We start from the raw sequence: 24535 nt of genomic DNA, 5'->3' as shown, positions 1-24535 counted from the left end.
TGGGTAGGTAGAGTAGACCAGAATTAACTCAAAACCCGGCAACGTAAAAGGAGCGGGCGACGTTGTCTGTTTTAACCAAGCCGTTCCCCAAATTCTCACCACTCCTGCCCCGCACATGGAGGATTTCTGGAAGTTCAATCCGGCACCGGAAGTGAAGTCTGTTCGGAAGCAGCGGCGGCGACTGCCCCCCCCCAAACATCTCTATCAAGAGGAGGAGGAGGTGCAGCTGGCCGGGCTTGGTCCCGCCCCTCCCTTCCCTTCAGCCAGTTGGGCCTTTGCTCGAGAATCCCCAGTCGAATTCCTCTGCCTGGCAGTGGGCGGGCGGGGCGGGCGAGGTCCCGGAAACGCTTCACGGCCCTGTCTAGTGCGTTGACCCGCCCCTTCCCACACACACTCTCTCTCCCCCCCCCGCTCGGTCTGCACTCTGCCGGTACCACCCGGAGACGCCCCCCTCGTCTCACGCAGACGGAAAGGGGGGGAGTTGTCCTACTCCACACACACACAAACACACCCCGGAAGCGACGGGGGCTTGGCCTCCTCTGCTGCCCCCAACGCTCAGGGGCCGGATGGGAGGGGAGCGCGAGATGGTGCTGCTGGAACCGGGCCCCCCGCGAGCGGTGAGAGGGGTGGGGGAAGGGCCGGGGTGTGTGGGTGTGAGAGGGGGTGGTGGAGGGGTTGTTGGCAAAACATGGCAAGGCGGGTGAGGGGGGCAGGCTGACTGTGTCCAGTAAGTAGGCAGGAAGGGGTCAAAGTGGTGACTTGGGCAATGCTTGGGGTGGCGACCCCCCACTCCACAAACAAAAGGCTGCAACAGTGGATGGGCTACTGGGGTGGATTAAAACCTAGTATGGGTTGGGAGGGGGGGGGGATAGCAAGTGTGTCCTGGCACCTGCTTAAAAATATGTAGTAAATGAAAGGCAGAGCATAAACTTTATCCCCCTGTTCTTTATCTGTTTTCATCTTACAAATATAGTAGTAGTGTTGTTCATGAAGTTGGTAATCAGTTTATAGATGAACTGGGGACTGAAGAAATGAGGTGTATTCTGTGTGATGGGGAACCTGTTTTTGAGGCCTGTTAATCGAGGACCAATGTTAAGGGGTCAGGTGTCCATCCCCTTGTGTGCGCACAGCAGGCACACTTTTGGACCTGTACTGCTTGGTTTTGAATGATTAAATCACAAACAGGGTGAAACTTTAATAGGGTGTGATGGGTGTGAGTCTTTTCTCCTACACCTACATGATCAGGAAAACTTTTTGTCTGTTTTGGAGGCTGCTTTCAGGTTGCTTGGATATGCCACACCTTGCATGTATTTGTATAGCAGGGATATGAGCCGTGCTACAATTATTACTTTGTTATTGTTGCAAGTAATTGCATATGTAATAGCTGCTTTTGTTGCTTTTTCTTTTTCTTTTCTTTTTTGGCATGTCTCCTCAGCAGGGTGACTGCAGTATGATGCTGCTGCTTTGGTTTTGGCAGCTTTGAATATAGACAGTCTTGAGTGGTAGCAAGGCCTTGGCAGTTTACTGAAACTTATTCTTGCTAAATGTTTTTATATCTTGTTTGGTGTAGGCATATTTTAGAGTGTATATGTTCAAAAGACTGAGTAAGACCATTCAGGTGTTCGGTTTTTTTATGTTGTTTATTTTTATGCCATACTTGCGCTAGTCTGGGCCAAGAGCTACTTGTGTATGCTGCATTCATATATAATTAAGAAGCCAGGGTAGCCTTGCTTCAGGAGAGCTGGTCTTCACTACAAACTGAAAAAGCTATGAAATGTCAGGGCATTGTTGTAGATGGGAAACTGTGTTGCCTGTTTTGCTTTTTTATTTTGTTTTTCTTCTGGGTAAACCAACCATACAAATAAGGCAACAAAGCAACTAGCCTTCCTGCACATATGTACCTCTGGTAGTTATTTGTGGCACAAAGGAGACGGAGTAGAGAGAATCAGTGTTTATAATGTTTTCATGCCTAAGTAACCCAAAGAAAATGCTTATATGCATCTGGTTGTGATAAAAAGATCTTCCATTGTGGTGATGCAGTGGAATAATGCTCCACCTGTAAAAGTAAAATCATGATGATAAAACGTTTAAAAAATATGAGGCAGGTGGAAGGCGGTGTGAGTTTTAATACTTGTTGCCTGTAATGTGTGCTACCGGTATGTTGTAGGTGACTGTGGAACTTGCACAGCCATGTTTTTTGTTGCCCTGTTGCAATTGCTACATTTGCTGTGTTAGCTAGGATAAAAACTGCATTTCCCTAGTGGCATTGTGCTCAGTGGTAGATAAAAGTGATTTCCTTGCAACAGAAGCACTACCTGGATTACAGTGACCTTCAACCCCTACGATTAGATCTAGTATAGGGGTTTCCAAGCTGTAGTCTGTGAACCACCAGTGGTCCACAGGCTTCATTTAAGTCATCCATAGAATATCTGTAAAAATAAAAATAATACATTACCTAGCATAGTACTTGACAATTGTTACAGCAGGCAGAAAAACCATTAGGTTGTTTGATAGATTTTAATAAATGTTCAAGTAGTCCATGGGGACAAAGGTCTGGAGGCAAGCGCAGAAGTGAACAATAAAAATATATTCTAATTTTGTATTATTCCATCCCAAGTGCTTATGTATATTGTTTCTACTAGTGAAGAGGCAAGAGAAAGCATGGATATAACTTTATAAATATATGTATAATGTAATACCAAATCTGGAATTTGATACATTTAGGAAGCATACTTTGAGATGGAGATAAGCATTGATAATCATATTGGAAGTGTAGTAAAAATTGCAGTTTAACTTCTGTGTTTTGATAGATGTATGATGCCATCTGTGCCACTTTTGATGTGTGAATTGAAGTGGAAGCAAGATCCTCTTGGGACATTCAAAAGGCGACAATAAAGAATAAAATGAATCCCTTTAAAAACTGAATAATCTTTCAACTAAGATTTCTCCACATGAACCATTTTATCTTTAGCCCTGTGTCTTGTGAGACCTTTTTCACTTTCAGTGAAGAATTTCTGCCAAGCAGAGCTATATAACAAACTTTCTAGCCAGCTGCTCACAAGCATTGTAAATTGGGGTTTTTCTAGGTTATCTTCGAATTCCCTGTCAGTCAGTGAAAAGTATTACCTTCTGTAATCTTCACATATTCTGTTCCATAGGAATACCATAATACATCTTGAGCTACCTTAATTTTTTTGTGCTTTGTTCTGTGCATACTGTAGTTGCTTTCTCGTTTTTAGTTCAGAGGTGAGAAAGTAACACATACAACTTGTTAGAGACATGTTACTCTTTAAGAAGTAGCTGTACAGTGGTACCTCGAGTTACAGAAGCTTCAGGTTACAGACTCCGCTAATCCAGAAATAGTACCTCAGGTTAAGAACTTTGCTTCAGGATGAGAACAGAAATTGTGCGGTGGCAGCGGGAGGCCCCATTAGCTAAAGTGGTGCTTCAGGTTAAGAACAGTTTCAGGTTGAGAATGGACCTCCAGAACGAATTAAGTTCTTAACCCAAGGTACCACTTTACTGCTTTTAATGTTTTTATGTTGCTGTACACCTGATGTTTTATGAGGGGGGGGTATATAAATAAACAAATTAGAGGCAACCAACTGATGAGCGAGGGGACATAAGTGGTAAGGAGGGATCACATTTCATGTTCTGCTCACTGGTGAAAGGAGATTAGCAAGGGAAGTCATGTTGGCCAAGTGATGTGAACTTGTTTTGAACATTGTCGAGTCTCATACAATGCTTGATGTCAGTGCAGACATAATAATTGTGAATAGATTTGCAGAGGGGTTGGGGACTTAAGGGAGATAAATAATGATTAAAAATTACTCTTCTGTTAGGGAATGCCTCCACTGGAGCAACAGGGCAAGGGTCCAGTTGGGATTCTACCCACTAAAAAAAGAGAGACAGTGATATCTGCTTGTTACCTTGCAGACTTACTTAACATTATGGTTTCTCATGTTAGCTTGTAGACAGTGCGTAACCATGAGTTAGCTATTTAGATGTACAATGGTACCTCTGGTTGTGGACACGATCCATTCCAGGGTGCCGTTCACACCCCGGAAAGTCCGCAACCAGAGCGGTGCTTTACGCACGTGCGAAGCACAATAGAACAGTTCTGCGCATGCACTAAGCACGCAGAACGCTTCTGCATGTGTGTGCGTGGTGAAACCTGGAAATTAACACTTCCGGATTTGCCTCGTTCGCAAGCTGAAAAGATGCAACCTGAAGTGGACGCAACCTGAGGTATGACTGTACTGTACATCTTGACTTCAGATCCTATTTGACCAGAAACTGGCTTGTTGTAGAGCAGTAGGACTGAACATGGAACTGGAATTTTAAGCTGGCTGTGCAGCAGCCTCTTCATGGGGCTGTCTTTGCATGCTGGCTGTCAAACTCTGTATGGTGCACCTCTTACTAGAAGTGAGGCAGCACTCGACCTGGAAAAGCTAAAGCAATACAGTGGTACCTCAGGTTACAAACACCTCAAGTTACAAACACCTCGGGTTACAGACTCCGCTAACCCGGAAATAGTACCTCGGGTTAAGAACTGTGCCCCAGGATGAGAACAGAAATCATGCACCAGCAGCAGCGGGAAGCCCCATTAGCTAAAGTGGTACCTCAGGTTAAGAATGGTTTCAGGTTAAGAACGGATCTCCAGAACAAATTAAGTTCGTAACCAGAGGTCCCACTGTACTCTTTTATTTTCACATTGCAGAATAGTATCTGGAGTCACAGTAGTGAACTATCATTTGAACGAGTGCCACAAGTTGTATCTACACCGTTGCTTGCTTTTAGTAATTTTTTTGGATTGCTGTGATCATGGCTTCTGAGGACCAACTCACATAGTTATACTTTACCACTTACATTGTAGGATCATTATCCTCTTATTTTAAAATCTATCTTTGTGTATTTGTGTGCCTCTGTTTCATATTTGTAGTTACTTCTTCTTTCTTCTTTGGCGATCACTCGTAGGCGAGTAAGATTGCCTTCCAAAAACACGGTCTTAACAGTGAGTCTGTAAGTGACTGTGGAGGCCAATTCTGGATCCACATGTCCTTCCACAGTGGGGACATTGGTTTCCAGGCGGGAGTTGATCACGGTGTGGATTTGCCAAGCGTGCCTTCCTCTTAGCACGTTTCTCCCTAGCGTCCTGAGATCAAGTGTCTTCAAAGCCCATGACACCTTTGGTAAAGGCTGTTCTCCAACTGGAGCGCTCGCAGGCCAGTGTTTCCCAGTTGTCAGTGTTTATACTACATTTTTAAAGATTTTCCTTGAGACAGTCTTTAAACCTCTTTTGTTGACCACCAGCATTATGCTTTCCATTTTTAAGTTCGGAATAGAGTAGTTGCTTTGGAAGACGATCATCAGGCATCCACACAACATGACCAGTCCAACAAAGTTGATGTTGAAGAATCATTACTTCAACACTGGTGATGTTTGCTTCTTCCAGTACACTGATATTAGTTTGCCTGTCTTCCCAAATGATGTGTAAAATCTTTCGGAGACACCGTCATACCTTGGAAGTCAAACGGAATCTGTTCCAGAAGTCCGTTTGACTTCCAAAACATTTGGAAACCAAAGTGTGGCTTCTGATTGGCTGTAGGAAGCTCATGCAGCCAATCAGAAGCACCATCGGATGTTCGGCTTCCAAAAATACAGTGGTACCTCAGGTTACAGACGCTTCAGGTTACAGACTCCGCTAACCCAGAAATAGTACTTCGGGTTAAGAACTTTGCTTCAGGAAGAGAATAGAAATCGCGCGGCGGCAGCGGGAGCCCCCATTAGCTAAAGTGGTACCTCAGGTTAAGAACAGTTTAAGGTTAAGAGCAGACCTCCGGAACGAATTAAGTTCTTAACCCGAGGTACCACTGTAGTTCGCAAACCGGAACAGTCACTTCCGGGTTTGTGGCGTTCAGGAGCCAAAATGTTCAAGAACTAAACTTTTTGAAAACCAAGGTACAACTGTATTTAGCTTATGTATTTCTTGTACAATTCTGGTGTTCGGAAGCAGACATATTCGTGAAGATTCTCCAGTAACAAAATACTAAATGTAACCATGCCTGAAAAATTAGACTGTGCCATTTGTGCCAACTATTTCTTCCTGATTTCGCAAAAAAGTATCTTTCAAGTGCATGTTTGGGAGACAAAGTGTGTGAATGGAGATGGAAATGGAGCATATTCTTGTTTGTTGTTCAGGGGTGGAGAAAACAGTTCTAACTTGTTCCACTGTCAAATTTGGGATCTTCTGTCTGGATCCTTGAACTGCATAAGTGTAACACTTCACCACTTCAACAAATGCTGAAACGGGGATTTAAATTAGGTCAAATCCTTAAACTGTATTCTCCTACCACTCATGTTTAGGAATATGTACCCAATGAGAATAACATCTACTGAAGCCGCTTCATGCTTGATTCCTCTCAGTGTATTGATCTGTATTCAAATGTTAGTGGCAATGCTGACAGCATGTGGGTATGGCCAGCCAAATTTCATTCCAGTGAGATTTTTTACATTTATAAAGATTATCTCTCTAGACTGTCAGATGTAAATGTTGCAGTTTGCCTTCTTCCCTAACTGACGTGGAAGGATTGAACTATGCATTATGCTATACAATGCAGCTGTCTTTATGTTACGGGGTTCAGTTTGGGGGTCAGACTGGAGTGCTAACATATTAAACAGCATTGCTGTGTGTTCCAAGATGATCAGGCCTGAGACACATCCTGGGATCTCTCTGTGCAATGGGATGCAAAGACATCTTACTTTGCCAGTGAATATATGGACACACAAGCAGACCAATAAAGAAATTACTTCTCGACCAAGTTTTCCACAGCTGGTGCATCTTCTCCCTCATGGAGAAATGGGGACTAGAAATTGGATGCAAGGAGTTATCCTACCTAAGCAGACTAGCCCTCATCCACACCAATTACTGTACCAAGGATGGGGTAATACTCACACAAAGGATCCTGGCTAGGGACCCTTGTAACAAGTGAAAATAGGAAAAGGGTGAAGCATGAGAGAAGGAAGTGCTGCAGACACGTTGCTTCTTTGGGGGTTCGCTGTGTGGGGTTCTTGGAATTGGCACTGAGAGAGAACTGTCTTTATACAGGTACAAAATGGAGAACAAAGCCCTTTCTTCAAGGTTGGATTGCTTCTGCAAAGCTTCATTTACTGTGCTAAGTTTTTCATCTATCTGGGTTACATACTTGTACTTAACTTTAAAATGAAAGGATAGGACAGAATTAAGAAGTTTGATATATGTAACATTAAATATATTATAGAATGAATACAGTATGTCATAAGCATAAATACTTCAAATATTTACTTAAGGTAAATTTAGCAATGTTTTCAGATTCATGTGTTACCCACCTCTGCTTGCCATTAATTTGGGAAAATCCAAGTAATTGTTCATGTTAGTTTTGAAGTGTATGTTCAGAGTGTGATTTGCTATGTAGTTCCTCTTCTATTTTGAACTGAAGAGAGATCTAAAGGTGAGGATGGTAGCTATGTACTGGTCCCAAGCTCTCTTGCTAGAAGAACTGTAATTAAGAAAGTTACTGTTGGGAGGGACAAGCTTGCTCTTGTCTCATTTATTTGAAGATCCCTGTCCCAAGTCTAGGAGAAGAAACTTGTTTTCAAGTACAGTCCTATAGAGCATAGGTTGTAATTTTTCTTCACTGTGGCATTGAGTGATGAAAGTCATGGCCTTATGAAATAATAAACTGAGGCTTTGATATTCATATGTCCATGAGATATGTATATGTTTTTGTGTGATTGTCTAAATCATGTTAAACTATTACGTACTTCATTTTATTGTATTTGTATTTATAGAAGATGCCAAAAGCATCAGAAGAGCATAGCCACTGGGAAGCCTGTTGACTGCTATTTTCTTAGAGTCTTGAGACTAACATCAGTCTGACATGGCACAGAGCAGCCAGCAACTCGACATGCAGGTACTCCATGACCTCCGGCAACATTTCCCTGAGATCCCAGAGAGTGTGGTGTCACAGTGCATGCTCCAGGTAAGAGAGAAAACTGTGGTTTCTTTTTGGAAAAAGTTCATTGTAATATGCTAGTAAGATCCACACACAATTTCATCCTCTTTGTTTCTAAAAGATAATGGCTTTTTTGTGGGGTTGAGGGTGAAAACTTAATTCCAAGCTAGGTCTTCAGGCTTCCCATAGCATACTTTATTGTATGTTAACACAAAGATTTTCAACTTTTTTGAGTCCGTGGCTCCCTTGACCAACTACATTCTTTCTGTGGCTCCCCTGTGGGGAAATGCGCTCCGAGTCTCAGGAGCTTATTTATGTTGTCCCCTTGCCTGCTGAGCTGTCAGCCCCTCACCCCTTTGAGACATCTCTCCTCAGGAATCCTCACTTGCTTGCTTGCTTGCTCCAAGCCATCTTAGCTCCTGGCAACCAGCACCCCCTGACCTGCCCCTGTGACAGCATTCACCTGGAGAACTTGTAGCCAGGGCTGCTGCAACAAACTGCTGTGCCTTTGGAGGCAGAGATGTGAGAGGGCACCAGAGGAGGGGAGGAAGGAAGGAAGCTGGGGCTGGCCATGGCACATCTGACCACCATTTGAAGCCCCCAGGGTGCCGCAGCACACTGGTTGAAACCCACTGTTAACGTATCTTTCATTAATAAAATAGATTCTACTCGTACCACTTTAATTAAAAATCCCATTGCATCTAACTAGCACAGGTACAGGCTGTGTCCTGTTGAGATCAGCGAGATTAAAACAATAGTTAAGATCTTAAATGCTATCTATCTACAGTATATCATCTATTTACCCATCTATGCATTTTTATTTTCCTCTAGTAATCCACAGAGCATTTTGTGTTTCGCCTGAAATATTGTATTTTATTATCAATATATTATTTTAAGTAGAACACAAAATGCCCTTGGGGGGAAGCAGAAATAAATAAAATGTGTGGCAAATAAGTATAGGCATGTAATCTGCAATCTGGAGGAATGGAAGATGAGCATGCCTGGGTCCTTTTAAAATCATCCTCATTCCAATATGACACTGGCCCGTTGGTAGTTCTTGTGCTGTTTAGCTGTAATAAGATTTTAAACCAAGTATTCCTACATAAAATAAAATAGTGTTGTGCAAATATCGCTTAACAATCTGTATGGGAGACTTTCAATGACTTGTAGAGGAAAGGGGAAATGTTTAAAGCAAATAAGGTATTTCCTCCCTGTAGTGTAATCTCCTAAGGTGGAATTCTCTCACAGTAAGATACCTGTTTTGTTTGTGTGTGTGTTTTGAGTAATACTGCCCTGAACACATTTAAGTGATTTCGTATGGGAACATTGCCAGAATAAGAAAGGTGTGTGCTTTTGATGCCAAGACAGTAAGAAAAGGTTCTGTAGGTAGGCAGTTGCAAGAGCCAGGAAAGGCCTGAAGAAACAATGAACGCACTGGATTGAGCCTCAGTAGAAGATTGAGGCTGCTTATCTACTTGGCAAACACATTTCCAAATACTCATTTTGGTTTTTCAACCCTTCAGTAAGGAGGAAAATTTTGTTTGACTCAGAGTATTCTGATTTAAGCTTGGAATGTTGGCATACCTGGGGAAGTTCTTTACCAGACCTTTCCACAGATGCTCTCCTTTCCCTCTCCCTCAATGAAGTGTTCAGGAAACAAGTCTGGTAATGGCAGAAGCTGTGTAGGCCTGATCCTTAAGACCTTAGTGCTCCTACCATTGAGCTTATCGAAAACAATACTTTGGGAGCTATTGCTCTTGTGGATCCTGGGGTAGTGGATGGTCAGGAGCCTCCAGATCTTATGGATGAAGCCTACAAACGTGTCACCAACCATTTCCCCCCATCTTGAAGAGTGGGAATGTGGTGGGCAATGACCCTATGGAACTCCCCATCCTAAAATTCAGGTATTTCATGCTACAGGTAAAGCTTTAGAATTTCCAAATATTTGTTTGACTTAGTAAGTGATAGGGGGCGTCTTATACAGTGTTATACACTGGAAAACATGGTATTCCACTTACCTCTGACAGTATTGCAAATTAACATTTTCTGGAAAAAGCAAAATAAAAAATTATAATGGTTCATGATAAAGTTATAAGAAGTTTACACATGGAAAAGGGAACGAAAGCATAGGAATAAAACAATATTGAAGAAAAAACACTCTTTTAAAGTGAAGACACATGCACAACAGGCGGCTTGGAGGCTGTATTGGCTGCATTGAAACCCAAGCACAGCAGAGTGTAGATCTCAGTATTCTGCACTTAGCAAACTTTAATGTGTTCAATCCTGTTGATCACAATTTGAAGAGAATGTCAATAATTGTAAGAGATTTCATTAGATATCAACAAAGAGTAGATTTAAAAGCTTACATTATTAGGAATCATTTAATATATCCCTCTAAATGTTTTTTGACCAGTGTAGTTATTGCTTTTAAGATGTTAAGAGATGTTTGAACGTTGCATGTCTCCCACCTGTTCCTGTTTCCTCACTTTCAAGCTACAAATAAGGACAACATTTAACCTTTCCCATCAGTTATGAAAAGAGAGAGAGAATAGATGTTGTAAACAGTCGGAAGGGGGTTTGGATAGGCAATATTTTCACTGAAAATCTTTATAATTTTACCTTTAATGCAGCCCTTTTATTGACATGTTTATATTTCTTTAAAATGAAAGCAATGTGTGCTGAAGAAACGTGTGACGATTTTGTTTCCTGGCTATGATTGGCAGTTGTAATCTTAGGAGAAACTGGAGCTGGGCTGAAATTATGGTGGTGGGGGAGAAAAGAAAATGGATTTTAAAATTTGGGGAGGGGAAGAGGTAAGCTTTCCCAAAATGTTGGGGTGGAGGTTGGCTTGCCTTTGAGGTGAATAAGACATTCTTCCCCTTCATGTGTAAAGAAGCCTCATAGCCCCTTCCACCATCAGCAGGGTTCCATAGTAGCCTACCGCTTGTGTTTCTTAAGAAGTGCTGGATGTTGTTGCTGCTGCTATAAGCGAGCATGAGGCTTTTTAAAAAGTGCTGGAAAAGGGAAGGGCTTTACCCAACTTGTAAAGTTAACTAAGGTAAGTCATCCCTCTTAAAATTTTGGAGAAATTTGCTTTCCCCTCCCCCACACTTTTGCAGGGGGTGGATAGTCCCCTGAAAGTGCCTGAGAGAATATTTAGCCCAGAATTAGGAGAAGCAGTCTTCCATCTCACACCAGGAGGAGATGGTGGTTACTGCCTACGTTTTTGGTTTTTTTTTTTCCAGTTCAAGCCCTGCTTTCCTTTGTGGGCCAGGGGCAAAAATTCAGTGGTGTGACAGATAATAATAACTATTATTTTTGTGCAGTTGGCTACATTCCAGCCATGCTTTTTTAACCACACACTCAACTCTCTATCCAGGCAAATGAGACATTATCACAGTTGAAGTACACAGCCCAACAAGGCAAATTACTTGAGGAGGGAGTGACTGGTAGGAAGAGTGGCCTGAGGAGAATCCTGAGGGTCAGATGGAGAGGCTCGAGGGCTCCATTTGATCCCAGGACCTGGATGTAAAGTGTACCTTCTTTAAAACCTTTGTTTATATACAAATGCTGCAGCTTTAATTGAGTACAAAAAGAAGATCATTCAGCTAATGCTCCTTAATTCAGCAGAGAGTCTTAACTGAAATACGATGTTCAGACTAGGCTTTATAGGTAGTTGACATGTATGCATGTGGAACTAGAGTATAGCTTGTCAGACTCACTTACTTAATTTTAAACCCTTAACATTTTCTATTTCTTATTACTAGAACAACAACAACCTTGATGCTTGTTGTCGAGCTCTTGCACAGGAGAGTAACAAATACCTATACATGGAGTACCACCCAGATGACACTCGTTTGAACAGGAATCGCCATCTGCATATTAACCTCGGCATCCATCCTCACACCAGCTACCACGGAGGGGATGGAGCTCAACTTAATGGTGGCCGTACACTGGTACATAGTTCAAGTGATGGACATATTGATCCACAACGCCCAGCAGGTAAACAACTGATATGCTTAGTTCAAGAACCACACTCTGCTCCAGCTGTTGTGGCAGCTTCTCCCAACTACAATCCATTTTTTATAAATGACCAGAATAGAAACGCAGCTACTCCTCCTTTGCAACCACCTCAGCAACCTTCTTCCATACAACCTGGAATGAATACATCTGCTATGCAAGGCCCGCCTCCTCCTGCGTATATGCACATACCTCGGTATAGCACAAATCCTATAACTGTTACAGTGTCGCAGAACCTCCCATCTGGACAGACTGTACCCAGAGCTTTACAAATTCTTCCTCCAATTCCAAGCAATCCTTACGGGAATCCTGGATCTCTCTATATTAGGCAGACATCTCAAAGTTCTTCAGGACGACAGACTCCTACTCAAAGTGCACAGTGGCATTCATCGCCACAAGGCCCAGTGCCCCATTATAGTCCACATCCACTGCCTGTTTATCCGCACCAACAAAACTATCAACCATCTCAGTATTCTCCAAAACAGCCCCAGATTCCTCAGTCACCTTTTCAGTCGCCACCTGCTTCTCAGTGTCCTTCTCCTTTTGGCTCTCCTCAGCATCAAGTCCAGCCTACCCCGTTGGGCCATCAAAGTTCCCATGTGTTTATGCCTCCTAGTCCTTCAACTGTGCTACCCCATTCATATCAACAAACGCCCCAAACATATCAAAAACCAAGTGGACACTCGGTATCTTATCTTCCCTATGGTGGACCTAGCTTATCCAAAAGCTCCATGAACAAGATAGAAATTACCGTTGAGCCACCACAAAGGCCTGGGACTACAATGAATAGGAGCCCTTCACCTATAAGTAACCCACCTTCCCAACGGAATCAGCACCCACTGTACACACCTGCTACTCCTCCTTCAAGTTCTCCTTCCAGAAGTATGTCAGGTCAGCCCAAACCTCCTTATAGTGTTAATCCTTTATATATAACATATACACAGCCAGCTGGACCTACGGGTGTGCTTACTCAGTCACCTCGGGTCATGGTATCTCAGCCAAATCCAGCAGTTTTTAAAATCACCGTAGGCAGAGCACCAGCTGAGAACCTTTTAAATTTAGTGGACCAAGAAGAGCATTCTACAGCACCAGAACCAATTCAGCCTATTTCAGTTGTACCAGGATCTGGATGTGAAAGAGGAAGCCATAAGTATCAGAGGAGCTCCAGTTCTGGGTCTGATGACTATGCTTATACTCAAGGTAAACTTATTGAATTGCATGTTGCAGTAATTATCGGGAAAAAAAAATTTGCACTGTGGTACATCCTCCGTGCTTTGGTTCCTAAACTACTAACAGTTTTTTTTTTTAATTCTTAAGCCATTGCGGAATGCCATGGTTATTTTATCGAGATTCATTAATGGCAAATATATATTATCTTGTTTCATAAGAGAGAAGATAGAATGAGCATATACTTTGGAAGTTTATTGTCTCTGCAGCAGCAAAGGAGGTAACTTTAGCTTAAGGGCTACTTTGCCACTGTAATGTGGGACAATGTTGCAGTATATTGCATTGATACAATGTGGTTCAGAAGAAACAGTTCCTAATGCCATATGATGCATAACCCAATAAAAGGGTCAGCAAACTTTTTCAGCAGGGGTCCGGTCCACTGTCCCTCAGACCATGTGGTGGGCTGGACTATATTTTGAAGGGAAAAAAAGAATGAATTCCTATGCCCTACAAATAACCCAAAGATGCATTTTAAATAAAAGCACACATTCTACTCATGTTAAAACACATGGCAAGCCCCACAAATAACCTTAAATAAAAGGACACATTCTACTCATGTAAAAACACGCCAATTCCTGGACCGCCCGCGGGCCGGATTGACAAGGCGATTGAGCTGGATCCGGCCCCTGGGCCTTAGTTTGCCTACTCATGAATAGCACAGAAATGATCTGGGGGTAGGAATGGATACGCTTAATTCAATTGACTGAATACCACCCTAGAGTAACTTCTGCCAATATAGAGCTAACACAGTCCTGCATCTCTTGGTGTACTAGACTTATTGTGCAAGGTTAGAATTTACAGAGCAAGTAGTGCTCATGATGTGCAATAACATCGCATGCTGTTGTAGCTTTGTCACCGCAAACTCCTGTGTAATGTCAAAACTGATTGAAGTTTTTGGATTGAAAATGGGTTTATCTGTAGTTAAAAATTTTTTGAAGTGTGTTATTGAAGCTTTTTAAAAAAAATTCAATGTTTCAAGTACATCTGCTAAGGAACTAAATGCTTTAGTAGTTGATGTGGAGAGGAGAACGTGCATAAAGGTGCATTATTGTGGAGTGCTTTTGAAACCTATTTAAGCTTCCAATTGTATGATGAGCTACTTTTCCAAGGCTGCATAAGAATGTTGACAATAATGTTTGTTACCTAGCAAAGAGAAAGGAGACAAATGGATCTGGGCCATTGATAAATTTAGTTTGGATGACTGTAGCTCTGTAATTAGGGAGCAGCCATAGCTCAGTAGTAGAAAACCTGACTTGCATGTGGAATGTCCCCAATTCAATTCCATGACAACTCCAGTTAAAAGTGTCATTTTATTATTTATTTTCAACATCTATAAGCTGCCCTAAAAACAAAATAGGGCAATTCACTAACTTAAAAAAACAAGTTAAAAATCAGAAATAATAAAAATGATGATAACATCTGATTCGGCATGATAGAGCAGAAAACAAAACGGTAAAAACCAATGCAAACTTTGCACCAACAGATTTAAAAGGACTGTAAAGATAAAAAGCTATTTATCTAGCATTGAAAAGATAGTAAAGAAGATGCTAGGTGAACCTTTTTGGGGAGAGCATTCCATAGCTAGTATGCCATATCTCTCCTGGAGATGGCAGCCAGAGAAGGGGCTCTGAAGATGACCTCAGGGTCTGGGTAAATAACATGGGAAGAGGCAGTCTTTCAGATACTGGACCTATGTTCAATATTGGGCCAGGTGTACGCTTAGTTTTGGGAGCATTATTTTGTCTGGTGATCCAAACCTGTTTTTTTATAAAACCAAATATGGCAGAGTTTATATAGTTGTTCAGTTTTATCCTACTTTCAGATCTCCAGTTTAGAGACCTAAGATAGCATAATACCAACAGATTTCTGTCTGATATCCTAAAGCATTCCTGCTTAGCAGGTTGACAACGCTAGCATAGATGGACCTGTTGGCGGAGCTCAGTATGAATCAAAATTTGTATATAATTTATAACAAGGAAGAAGAGCTAACTTTGATGTATTGTTTTCATCTGTGGAATAGTTTGAAACCATGGCACTGGCTAACATGACACTGGTTAGAGCCAAGCTAAGTTACTTTTGTTGAGGTCACGGAAATCTACAGGACTTAAATCATAACTAATATGTCCTGTTGATTTCAGTAGAACCTAACTTCAATTAACTTAATTTATCTATTGAAATCTAAGCCTTTCATAGGTACAACTATATCTTGGATCTTGCTCTTCTACCAGAGCACTCAGAGATGTTTATACAAACATACAGAGTTTGTAACTCAAGCAGTTAATTATATTTTAAACTCTTGAACTTGCATACTATTTCATGGATAAATTGGAATGCTGATGTATTATTTTGTTCCCATACTATGGTTTTTTTGTTTGTTTTTTTGCTCTGGGCTAAGTGCAGGATTGTTTTACTCTGTACTAAAAAGAAATCCACATGCTGTGCCAAGATATTCCCATTTTCTGTAACTTGTATAAATTATTCCAGTTAAGCCCCCTTGCTGTATTTCTCTTGCTTTTGTATGAGCTGTTCTAAAGTTTATACTAGTTTGCACAGTTTATGCTTCTCCTGCTAGTCATGGGGGGAAATGAAGACTTCCAAAGTATGGCAGCTCTGCCCTCCAACCCGTGCAAGTGTTGTACAGTACCCCATACATTTGAATATATGGGGTATAGTTCATTTTACTTCTGAGTATAGCATTCCTTACAATGTAAACTTGAAGAGGAGCATATGCGTTTAGATAAAAGAGTAGAATGCTGGCTAAGGATGGTTGAAGGAGACCTGAGAGAGAAGTATGCAGAATGACCAGGGTGTATCAAGGCAAAGTACTGAGTAACAATGTGCTAAATAATTGTGCTGCAAAACCGAACACTGGAATGTAATATCACAGTTCATACTGTCCTCATTCATTTTGTGAATGAACCATTGGCCTTGCTACAGATGTCTAATTGTGACATTTAGCAGAGAAATAATGCAACTATGCAGTCAACTCAGTTTACAGGACCTCTTCTAAATGTCCTTATAATGTGGAGGGAGGCTTTGTAGATCTATATCCGGATGGTGGAAAATATTGCGTACTCATATTTTAAGTAACACAAGGTGTAGAATATTTTAAGAGGAACATAGGATGGTCAAGAATATGGTAGCTGTGCTGAAGGGCTCCCATGTTGTGGCCCTGTTTGTGCTTCAGTTTCTCCCACCACCACTACAATGCAGTGGAAGAAACTGCTTTCCTGCTGTCTGCCACATCTGAGCTGCCAGGGAGTTGGGTGCTGTCCAATTGGCAGGCACCCCAAGACCTCAAATTCTCCCTAAAGACAGACGATGTGAGTACTTTGAACAGTTAGGAAGAGCAACCCTGCATTTCTAGCACACCACAAAAAGAGTCTTCAGTTTCTTCAACACAGCAGATTGCATTTCTGGAAGTCCGATGGAAAGAGCAAGAAAGAAGGGTCTTCAGAAATTTCTAGACCCTCTGCTTGTAGAGTGCTTTTCTCTCATCCCACCCACTCACTAAAGAAAATGCCTTTACTTTGCAATCTTTCTTGATTTCCCCCCACTAAGGACAAAAATGGAGAGTTGGGAATTACTACAAAATGTAGAATTTGCTCCAGTAGTTAAACTTCTACTCTACAATTAATTTTTTAAAAAGTCAGTTAAGGAGGGCCAGCCTCTTACTATGAAGACTCTGTTAACTAATTTGTCTGTCCTAATCTAGCCACAGGCTCCTGCAGTTGATTAGAGCACTGATTTTGTGATCTTTTAGGTTAAAACTGCTTTTCCAAAGAATAAAAGCAGCTTTTAAGAAAAGACTGCACTTGCTATAGTAATACGTTCCATTGTATCAAGTGAACTTGATCGCAAGCAGTGGAGATCATCTTGTAGCCCAGTGTCTTATACCTTTTGATTTTTAAGATTTAGTCTTGTCAGTACACTGTTACAATTAGATTGCCATTTCATCCTGCACAGGTGCCTTTTATTTTTGAGCGGACAAAGAACAAAAAAAAGAAGCAGTGGCCAGAAATGGTAATATCCAAGTTACTGTCTAAAATAATTATTTTTATGATGGAAGAACTTTACGCCTGCAAGTATAGTTCCATTAGCATGAAACATCTCTACACTGATGTTTGGCTGCATGTTTATAGTCACTTTCTGCTCTTAAAAGCTCACTTGTATATACTATTCCAGTTGCAAGTTGGGTTTCTCAGTATTGTGTATTTGCACTGACTTTGTTCCCTATACCACACTAGCCTTGTTGTTACACCAACGTGCAAGGATGGAGAGGCTAGCAAAAGAACTGAAATTTGAAAATGAGGAGCTTGAAAAGCTGAAAGCTGAAGTGAATGGCATGGAACACGATCTTATGCAAAGGCGTCTGAGAAGAGTAAGCTGCACAACCTCAATCCCAACAGTAAGTAAGAAGCTTTTAGAATATTAAAGTCATTCCCTCCTAATGACAGGGTTTGTCATTGTCATGCCATATATATATAGATTATATATCATTCATATTCTGCCAGATAAGGTTCAGTAACCAGTCCACTTCAGCAGCTGGGTATGAGCATATTCTGGTAGTTGGTCCATGCTTTTTCCCAGACCAGAAAAGCATGGTAGTGTTTTCTTTGGTATTAGCTTTAGATTTTCTCCTAACAGCTTGCATGTTAGCAACATAGTGGTCTCATCAGCTGGGAATAAGAACCTAGGCTGGAAAAAGCTATGATAGGAAAAACTACTTTGTGACCCCGGCGGTACAAGCACTGTCATACTTGAAGGAAGGGAGAGGTGAAAGGAATAGGGCATGTGACTGATTTTAAATTTTAAATACGCTGCAGTCTGTAATAAACTTTTCTTGAGATAATGTCATTCAACATCCAAATGTTTTATGTGAATTTCTAAATTAGTGGTTCTTTCCCTTCTGACAAGGAAACTTAATCTGACTATGATATCCTAAAACAGGTGTGGGGAACCTTTGACCTTTAAGATGTTGCTGAATTACAGCTCCCAACAGCTCCAGCAAGCATGGCCAATGACCAGGGATGATGGGAATTATAGTTTAGAAACATTTGGAGGACTAACCCCACACTTGTCCTAAAATCTATATTTTGTGGAGATTCACAGGTACAGGGTGAATTAATTATTTGCTTGTATCATTCAAGAAATTTACCAAGTTTTATTTATCATGAAACAAAACCACACATAATCACTTTCAAAGTGCTTCTATGCTACATTGGTTTGAAACTTGTTTAACTGTCTTGGTTTATTTGCAAGATGCATTTGGAGTCATACTACTGTGATGGTGCTGAAACTCCTTTTACTGATCAATACAGAATGTACTGATTTTAAATTAAAATAATTTAAATCGGCAATTTATACAGTGGTACCTCTGGTTAAGAATTTAATTTGTTCCGGAGGTCCGTTCTTAACCTGAAACTGTTCTTAACCTGAAGCACCACTTTAGCTAATGGGGCCTCCTGCTGCCGCCGCGCCGCCAGAGTACAATCCTGAAGCAAAGTTCTTAACCTGAGATACTATTTCTGGGTTAGCTGAGTCTGTAACCTGAAGTGTTTGTAACCTGAGGTACCACTGTATCCTGATTTCAGTTCCCAAGCTGATAAATTGGTAAATAATGTTTTGCCTGAAAAAAGTCCATACTAATTTAGTACTATACCATTGGAAACATACTGGTTCTCACTTTTGAAATGTTCTGGTCAAGGGACCCCACAAACCTTTTTCACTACACCATTACATCTGCATAAAAATAAGGAGAGGAAGAACAGCTAAATTAATATTTCACTGTACTTATGTATGTGCATGGCTTAACAAAAATGGTTATGCTGACTTCTGTTTCTATTTTTGGTTCTGCTTTCTAGCCTGAGGAGATGACCAGATTGAGAAGCAAGAACAGGCAGCTCCAGATAAACGTTGACTGTACACAGAAAGAAATAGACCTCCTTCAGTCTAGAGGTATATATTTTAAAATAATTACAAAAATATGTGTTTGTTTTGAGCTGTATATTTGAATGTTATTGTTGTTGGCATCTGCCTGTCTCAGGAAACAGTAGAGAAGTGTGCCTTCGGGGGTAAAGTCAAACTGTTGGAGAGTTACAGCGCCTGCTATGGCTGTAGAGATTGATGCAGTTGTCCCATGTGTGACTCTGGCATTGCATTTTCCCAGCAGGATTAGGAGTTTGCAGGCTGGAACTCTCCTGACAGCCTGGTCTAATTCCTCATAAAACAGGTTCTTGGCCTGTATGTCAGAGCTCACATAGTGGAAGTGTAAATGCTTAAGGTGTTAACCGGACCAGTGGTGATTGAGAGGCAGCAGGAAAACAAGCATTCTGAGCCCCTGGTTAGTGGTTCTATTGCAAACAGAGGGCAGTGGCTCACTGCAAAGCCTGTGTCATTAATATAAGGTTCTACTGGATGCCCTCCTTGCCAGAAAAAAGGGTGTAAGTCTTTTCTTGGAGGTTGCCATTCAAAGCGTGTCTGGTCTCCTGCAAAATGGCAACGTCACTGTTAAGTGTTTTCAGCTCAGGGTCAATGATGTCCATCTTCTGCAAGTCGTTGACCTGCAGCAGGTCGGTGAAGAAGACCAGGACACATGGTCCTGATGTTCTGGCTTGCTAAGCACAAGAAGGGTTGTTTCTTTCTTTCTTGCCTGGTGCTGTAGTTCAGTCTGCTTGTCAAATGATACTCTGAGCTCCAGTACCCACTGAAGCAGTCAGACAGTGGCAGGTCAGCACTTTATTGACCAGGGGCTGCCCAGCTTAAGGGTGAGTAGTAGTTGACCGGTGAGACATGGTGATCTCTCCTGCCGACAAAGGCAACCCCTAGTGCTCGTACCTTAGACCATGGTGTTTTTTGCAGCATTTGCATCACCAAAGTGATCTCTCCAGGGCACAAGCCTGGGCAGTGTATATGGAGGTCCTGTGCTGCCCAGATGACCCGCCCCCCTTGTCCTCCCCAATGAGACCCAAAGGAAAGCAAAACAATACACAAAATGAATGTGATTGGTTTCATGCATATTACTGACATGTATTGACTGTCCTATATCTAGTGTAAAGTGATACAAATCTGCAGTTGTTTTCTCTTTGCCAGTTATTTATGCTGTTGGACGCTGGGTATTTCCGTTTTACTATATCTTGTGGTTTTTTAAAAAAAATTGATCCTTTTACTAAGGAGTATAAATTGAAAAGGGCACTTGCAAAAGCTGATTCTGACAGTGTTCCAGGGAATTGCATTCTTAATGACAAAACAGACACAGCCTTTTCACCCTGAAAGCACAGTCTCCTCAAAGAGCAAGGCATTATTTACTTACTGATTGATTTAAAAAGTAAACTTCTCCCCTGCTAGTTCACCATAACGTCCCAAGGCGGGTTACAGCAGTGTAAGAATACAATATTAAAATCAGTTAAAATAACTCAGAATCTGAAGAATAGGGCGGGTCCTAAAAATATTAATATCAGGTGCCAAAGGCCAGGGTAAAGAGGTACATTTTCAGCACACAGTGAAAGCTATACAATGAAGGTGCCAGATGCACCAATGTGAGGAGGAAATTCCACAGACTTTCATGACAGGAAAGTCTAGACAAAGACCTGAAGGAGACAATGTAGGCTGTCAACATCTCTCTTGTTGAAAACATGCATGTGAACTAAGCCTAGTCACTTTTGTTACTATTTGTTCTGTGGGGATTATAATCTTTCTGTTTTTCTGTTTTATATTAATAGGGAACTTTGACCCAAAAGCCATGACTAACTTTTATGATCATATAGAGCCTGGTCCTGTTGTGCCACCAAAGCCATGTAAAAAAGGTGAGTCGCTAATAAAATGTTCAATATCTAGTTTCTAATAGATCGCTGCTGAAGAATGTTTATGCTGCGTATTGGTATTTCAGTGTGTTGTATCTAATAATAGATTTGTTGAGGCCGTTGTATTGAGAAACATATTTTGGCTTTCATTATTATATGCTGTACAAGTGGTGTATGGAAAAACCACTTAGCCTGATGTATTGTGAATACAGAGATAGTTAGAACAGTATAAATGACCATGTCATGACACATTTAGATTATGTTTAGGCATGAAGTAGGGTGTTGTGAAAAGTAGCAGACAGCTTTACATTTTAGGTTCACCTTTTTGTTTTTTTTTAAGATAGCTCTTGATTAAGATGATTTTGCACTTTCAGCTTTATGTACCATGATTTTCCCAGCTTGTACAAATTAATTTTTTATTTCCCCTTTATGTTATTTAAGTGCAGCACCTTCCCCTAACTGGTGTCTTCTTTTGCTCAGCAGTTTCCCACTCCCCATCTGTCCCTGTTACCTCTGCTGCAATTTAGTCTGCTTAAGAGAGAAAAATACAACTCTGCAACTGCAGAAGTGTTACTGTCTCTTCCCTACCCTGCCCTTCCTTACTTTTGGGTGTGATCTGCCTCCTGTATCTCCACTGGGCAACCCCTCTTGTAGCAGGGACAAATTCAGGGACTGAAAACACCACAGCGAGAACTGGCAGTGTGAAAGCCCAGGTGGCCAGTTCTGATGAACGTGTGATCCAATAATGAATCAGTTAATCTTCCTGTCTCTTTTCTTTCCTCTCCCCTGCTTTTCATGTTCATTATAGTTGGACACATCTTACAGAAATTTCTGTTCACCTAAACCCTTAGCATTGTGTCACCGTGGCTCTATTGGACAACCTACAGTCATTTGGGAAAACTAACACAGCTTAAAAATAAATCTGTGAAATGTGAAGAATATTTTCAGAAGAATAGAGGGTGTACATTATATAACCTAAAGTACTTGGTGCCAAGTGATAAAATAATGCACAAAAGAATGTTTGTGGCTTTCTGCCAAGTATTAGCTACAGTAATTTGATAGTGCTTTGACAGTGTAGCATTAAACACTGATGTTGCATCATTTAACCTTTTGTGGAAGACGTACTACATACTTCTCCTTACATTCATTTTGTTATCGCCATAAAAAATGCTTGCTAATGTGAGGGTAGGTGGCTATAGTAAGCTGTTTGTGAGGAATTGAGAGCATGAATGAGAGGCAACATTAAAGCCTCTCTTGGTATCTAGTGGCAAAATTTGAATAGCATGGGACACTTGAGACAGCAAATTATCTTTGGCTTAACTTTGTGGTTTTGCGCCACAAAGTTAATTTGTGACAAATTCATTCTGGTTGAATTCACCTGGGTGTAAATAGATGCATCCCACACATGACTGAAACAATAAGGTATGAAGTAGGTATGAAAGTGACGCAGCATAGGGATTTGTAGATGCTATAGAATAATTAATGATATAATGACATTATGATAGTGGTAATGCTCTGTATCATGCTGAACATCTAGAGGACCAGAGTAATGTTTGGTGTACATTCAGAAGCTGCCCTGGTCCAACTCCTCCTTGCAAAGAAGAGTAAGAAGTAAATGCTAGCTTTTACTTAGCAGTGGACCTTAGCAGTGATATCTTCCACACTGGGCTCCCATACTATGCTCTGACATAGCCTTATCATGCTGGGATGTAGACTATGTCTAAGAAACACTTTATAACTGAAATATTTTGTGTGTTTTGGCCTCCCCTGGGAACAAAGGTAAAATCAGATGTGGGTAACAATGTGGTTCCAAGATGTTAAAACTTCAGTAGTCTTATTATATTATCATGCATGGGCTTTGGTGTGTTTTAAAACTGAAGACTTTAAAAGAAAAATTTTCTCTGTAGATCATCAGAGAAGTTCCAAGCAAGCTGCACGATCACAGCCAAGAGACGAAGACTTTGAAGGAGCTCCGTGGAATTGTAAGAGCTGTACTTTTTTAAACCACCCAGCAATGAATCGCTGTGAGCAATGTGAAATGCCGCGGTATGCCTGAATCCATAAAGGTCTGCTTTGGATTAAAAACAAGCTCTTGAGGACACAGCCATAGGAGACGAATATATGAGACACCTTTCAGTCATCTGCCAGGCGTTTGCCAGCCAATTATTTCAAATTATAAGGGAGAGATCCCCCTTCCATTCATGCTGCACTAAATATTAGTTTGGGGAAAATACTCTTATCCCACTGCGTTGAGCAAGACTGAAAGGATACCCAAAATGGATTCCCTTGGTGAAGAATGTATAAGGAATCAGATGATTGCTGCTGTTCTAGCCCCTATAATTACATTTGCTGGGTAGTAGCCCTTATATATATATATTTTTATAAGCATAGAACTATTACTTTGTGGTGTGAAGTGTTACAGGTATCCAGACAAACTGTGAAGAGCCAGATCTGATAATCTGGCCACAGCCGTTTGGAAAACAAAGACTCCCTATGTTTCCAGATTGTAAACTACTGAAAAAGAAGGAAGGTGTTTTTCTTTTTTTGGGGGGGGGGGGTTGAGCAAAAAAAGTAAAAAATAAGGATATTTGTAAATGCTGCTTTTTTCAGGGTAATTTAATTCTACACAAATGCTGTTTTGAAATTGTGGATCATGGTAAGGAGGGAGACGTACTGTATGAGCCTTATTTATAGAGTACAATCAGAGGTGATTTTACAATCCCTTTTGCTTGTACAGCGCTCACCAAGTCATGTTAACACTGGTAATTAAGTAATTATATCATATTACAGAGGAAGAAAATAGTGCTGCATGCTTTTATTAGGCCATTGTGTTTTAAAGCTAAAAGTAAATTATGCTTTTATAAACGACGTTCCCTTAAAACTGTGCTTGATGACAGTAGAGTGGACGTATGCCAAATGCAGAACTATTCCAAATTCTTTTTGGAAGACTTGAGCTCAGCCATTGTTATGAGAAGTGTTTGCACCCTTTTCCTTAGGCCTTTTCAGCTTCCAATTATGTGAAGAATTCATTATGTTTACAGCACAGAAGGTACTTTGTGCCCCCATTCTGATTTAGCTGAAAAACAGTAATCAATATTAGCTCTTCAATAAAGGTTTATTTGCATACTGCCAATAAGCCAGTCTGTATTAATTAGTAAGAGCAGCAGATCTTTAAATGCATTTTTTAATTTAAAAAATTGGGCAGTTAATAGGCATAAACATAACAACACAAAGTGGAATTGTACTGGTACTTTTATGCATCTGATTATTATAAAAAAGGATGTTTGATTTGTTTGAGTGCTAGGTTGCTGAAATAAAGCACTCTTTTGTGAAGGTCTCTTGGTTTTGAAGTTGAGTCATTCTATAATAAAACTGTTCAAGAACAGTCAGACTGTTTTTTCCTCACTGATAAAGCACTGCAACAATGTGTGTAATTTCTTACACTCTCCAATTATATTACAGTACTCCAAATACTTGCACCTTGTGCAAGCA

At 40.9% G+C, this 24535-nt stretch overlaps 1 protein-coding gene across 2 annotated transcripts; it reads left to right on the top strand.

The window, feature by feature from the left end:
* Positions 1 to 282: 282 nt before the first annotated feature.
* Positions 283 to 24380, top strand: TAB3 (TGF-beta activated kinase 1 (MAP3K7) binding protein 3). Of its 2 annotated transcripts, none has more exons than XM_035114793.3 (7): positions 283 to 617; positions 7831 to 8021; positions 11762 to 11996; positions 17489 to 17649; positions 19106 to 19199; positions 20963 to 21046; positions 22951 to 24380. In XM_035114793.3, exons 2-7 carry the CDS (start codon positions 7920 to 7922, stop codon positions 23097 to 23099), a joined length of 825 nt encoding a protein of 274 aa, XP_034970684.1. In that variant the 5' UTR covers positions 283 to 617; positions 7831 to 7919; the 3' UTR covers positions 23100 to 24380. The 2 variants fall into 2 exon arrangements, with proteins under 2 accessions (XP_034970684.1, XP_034970683.1); XM_035114792.3 differs by having other exon boundaries at positions 11762 to 13214.
* The last annotated feature ends 155 nt before the right edge of the window (positions 24381 to 24535 follow it).

Source organism: Zootoca vivipara, chromosome 4, assembly GCF_965207765.1.
Source record: "Zootoca vivipara chromosome 4, rZooViv2.hap1.1, whole genome shotgun sequence".
NCBI lineage: Eukaryota > Metazoa > Chordata > Lepidosauria > Squamata > Lacertidae > Zootoca > Zootoca vivipara.
Note: the sequence above shows the minus strand (reverse complement) of the source record. Positions and strands in the feature narration are given on the sequence as shown.

Coding starts and splice junctions, on each gene's coding strand:
- TAB3 (XM_035114792.3), top strand. CDS start 7,920: ATGGCACAGAGCAGCCAGCAACTCGACATGCAGGTACTCCATGACCTC. Junction 8,022..11,761: donor TGTCACAGTGCATGCTCCAG/GTAAGAGAGAAA, acceptor TCTTATTACTAG/AACAACAACAACCTTGATGC. Junction 13,215..17,488: donor TGACTATGCTTATACTCAAG/GTAAACTTATTG, acceptor ATACCACACTAG/CCTTGTTGTTACACCAACGT.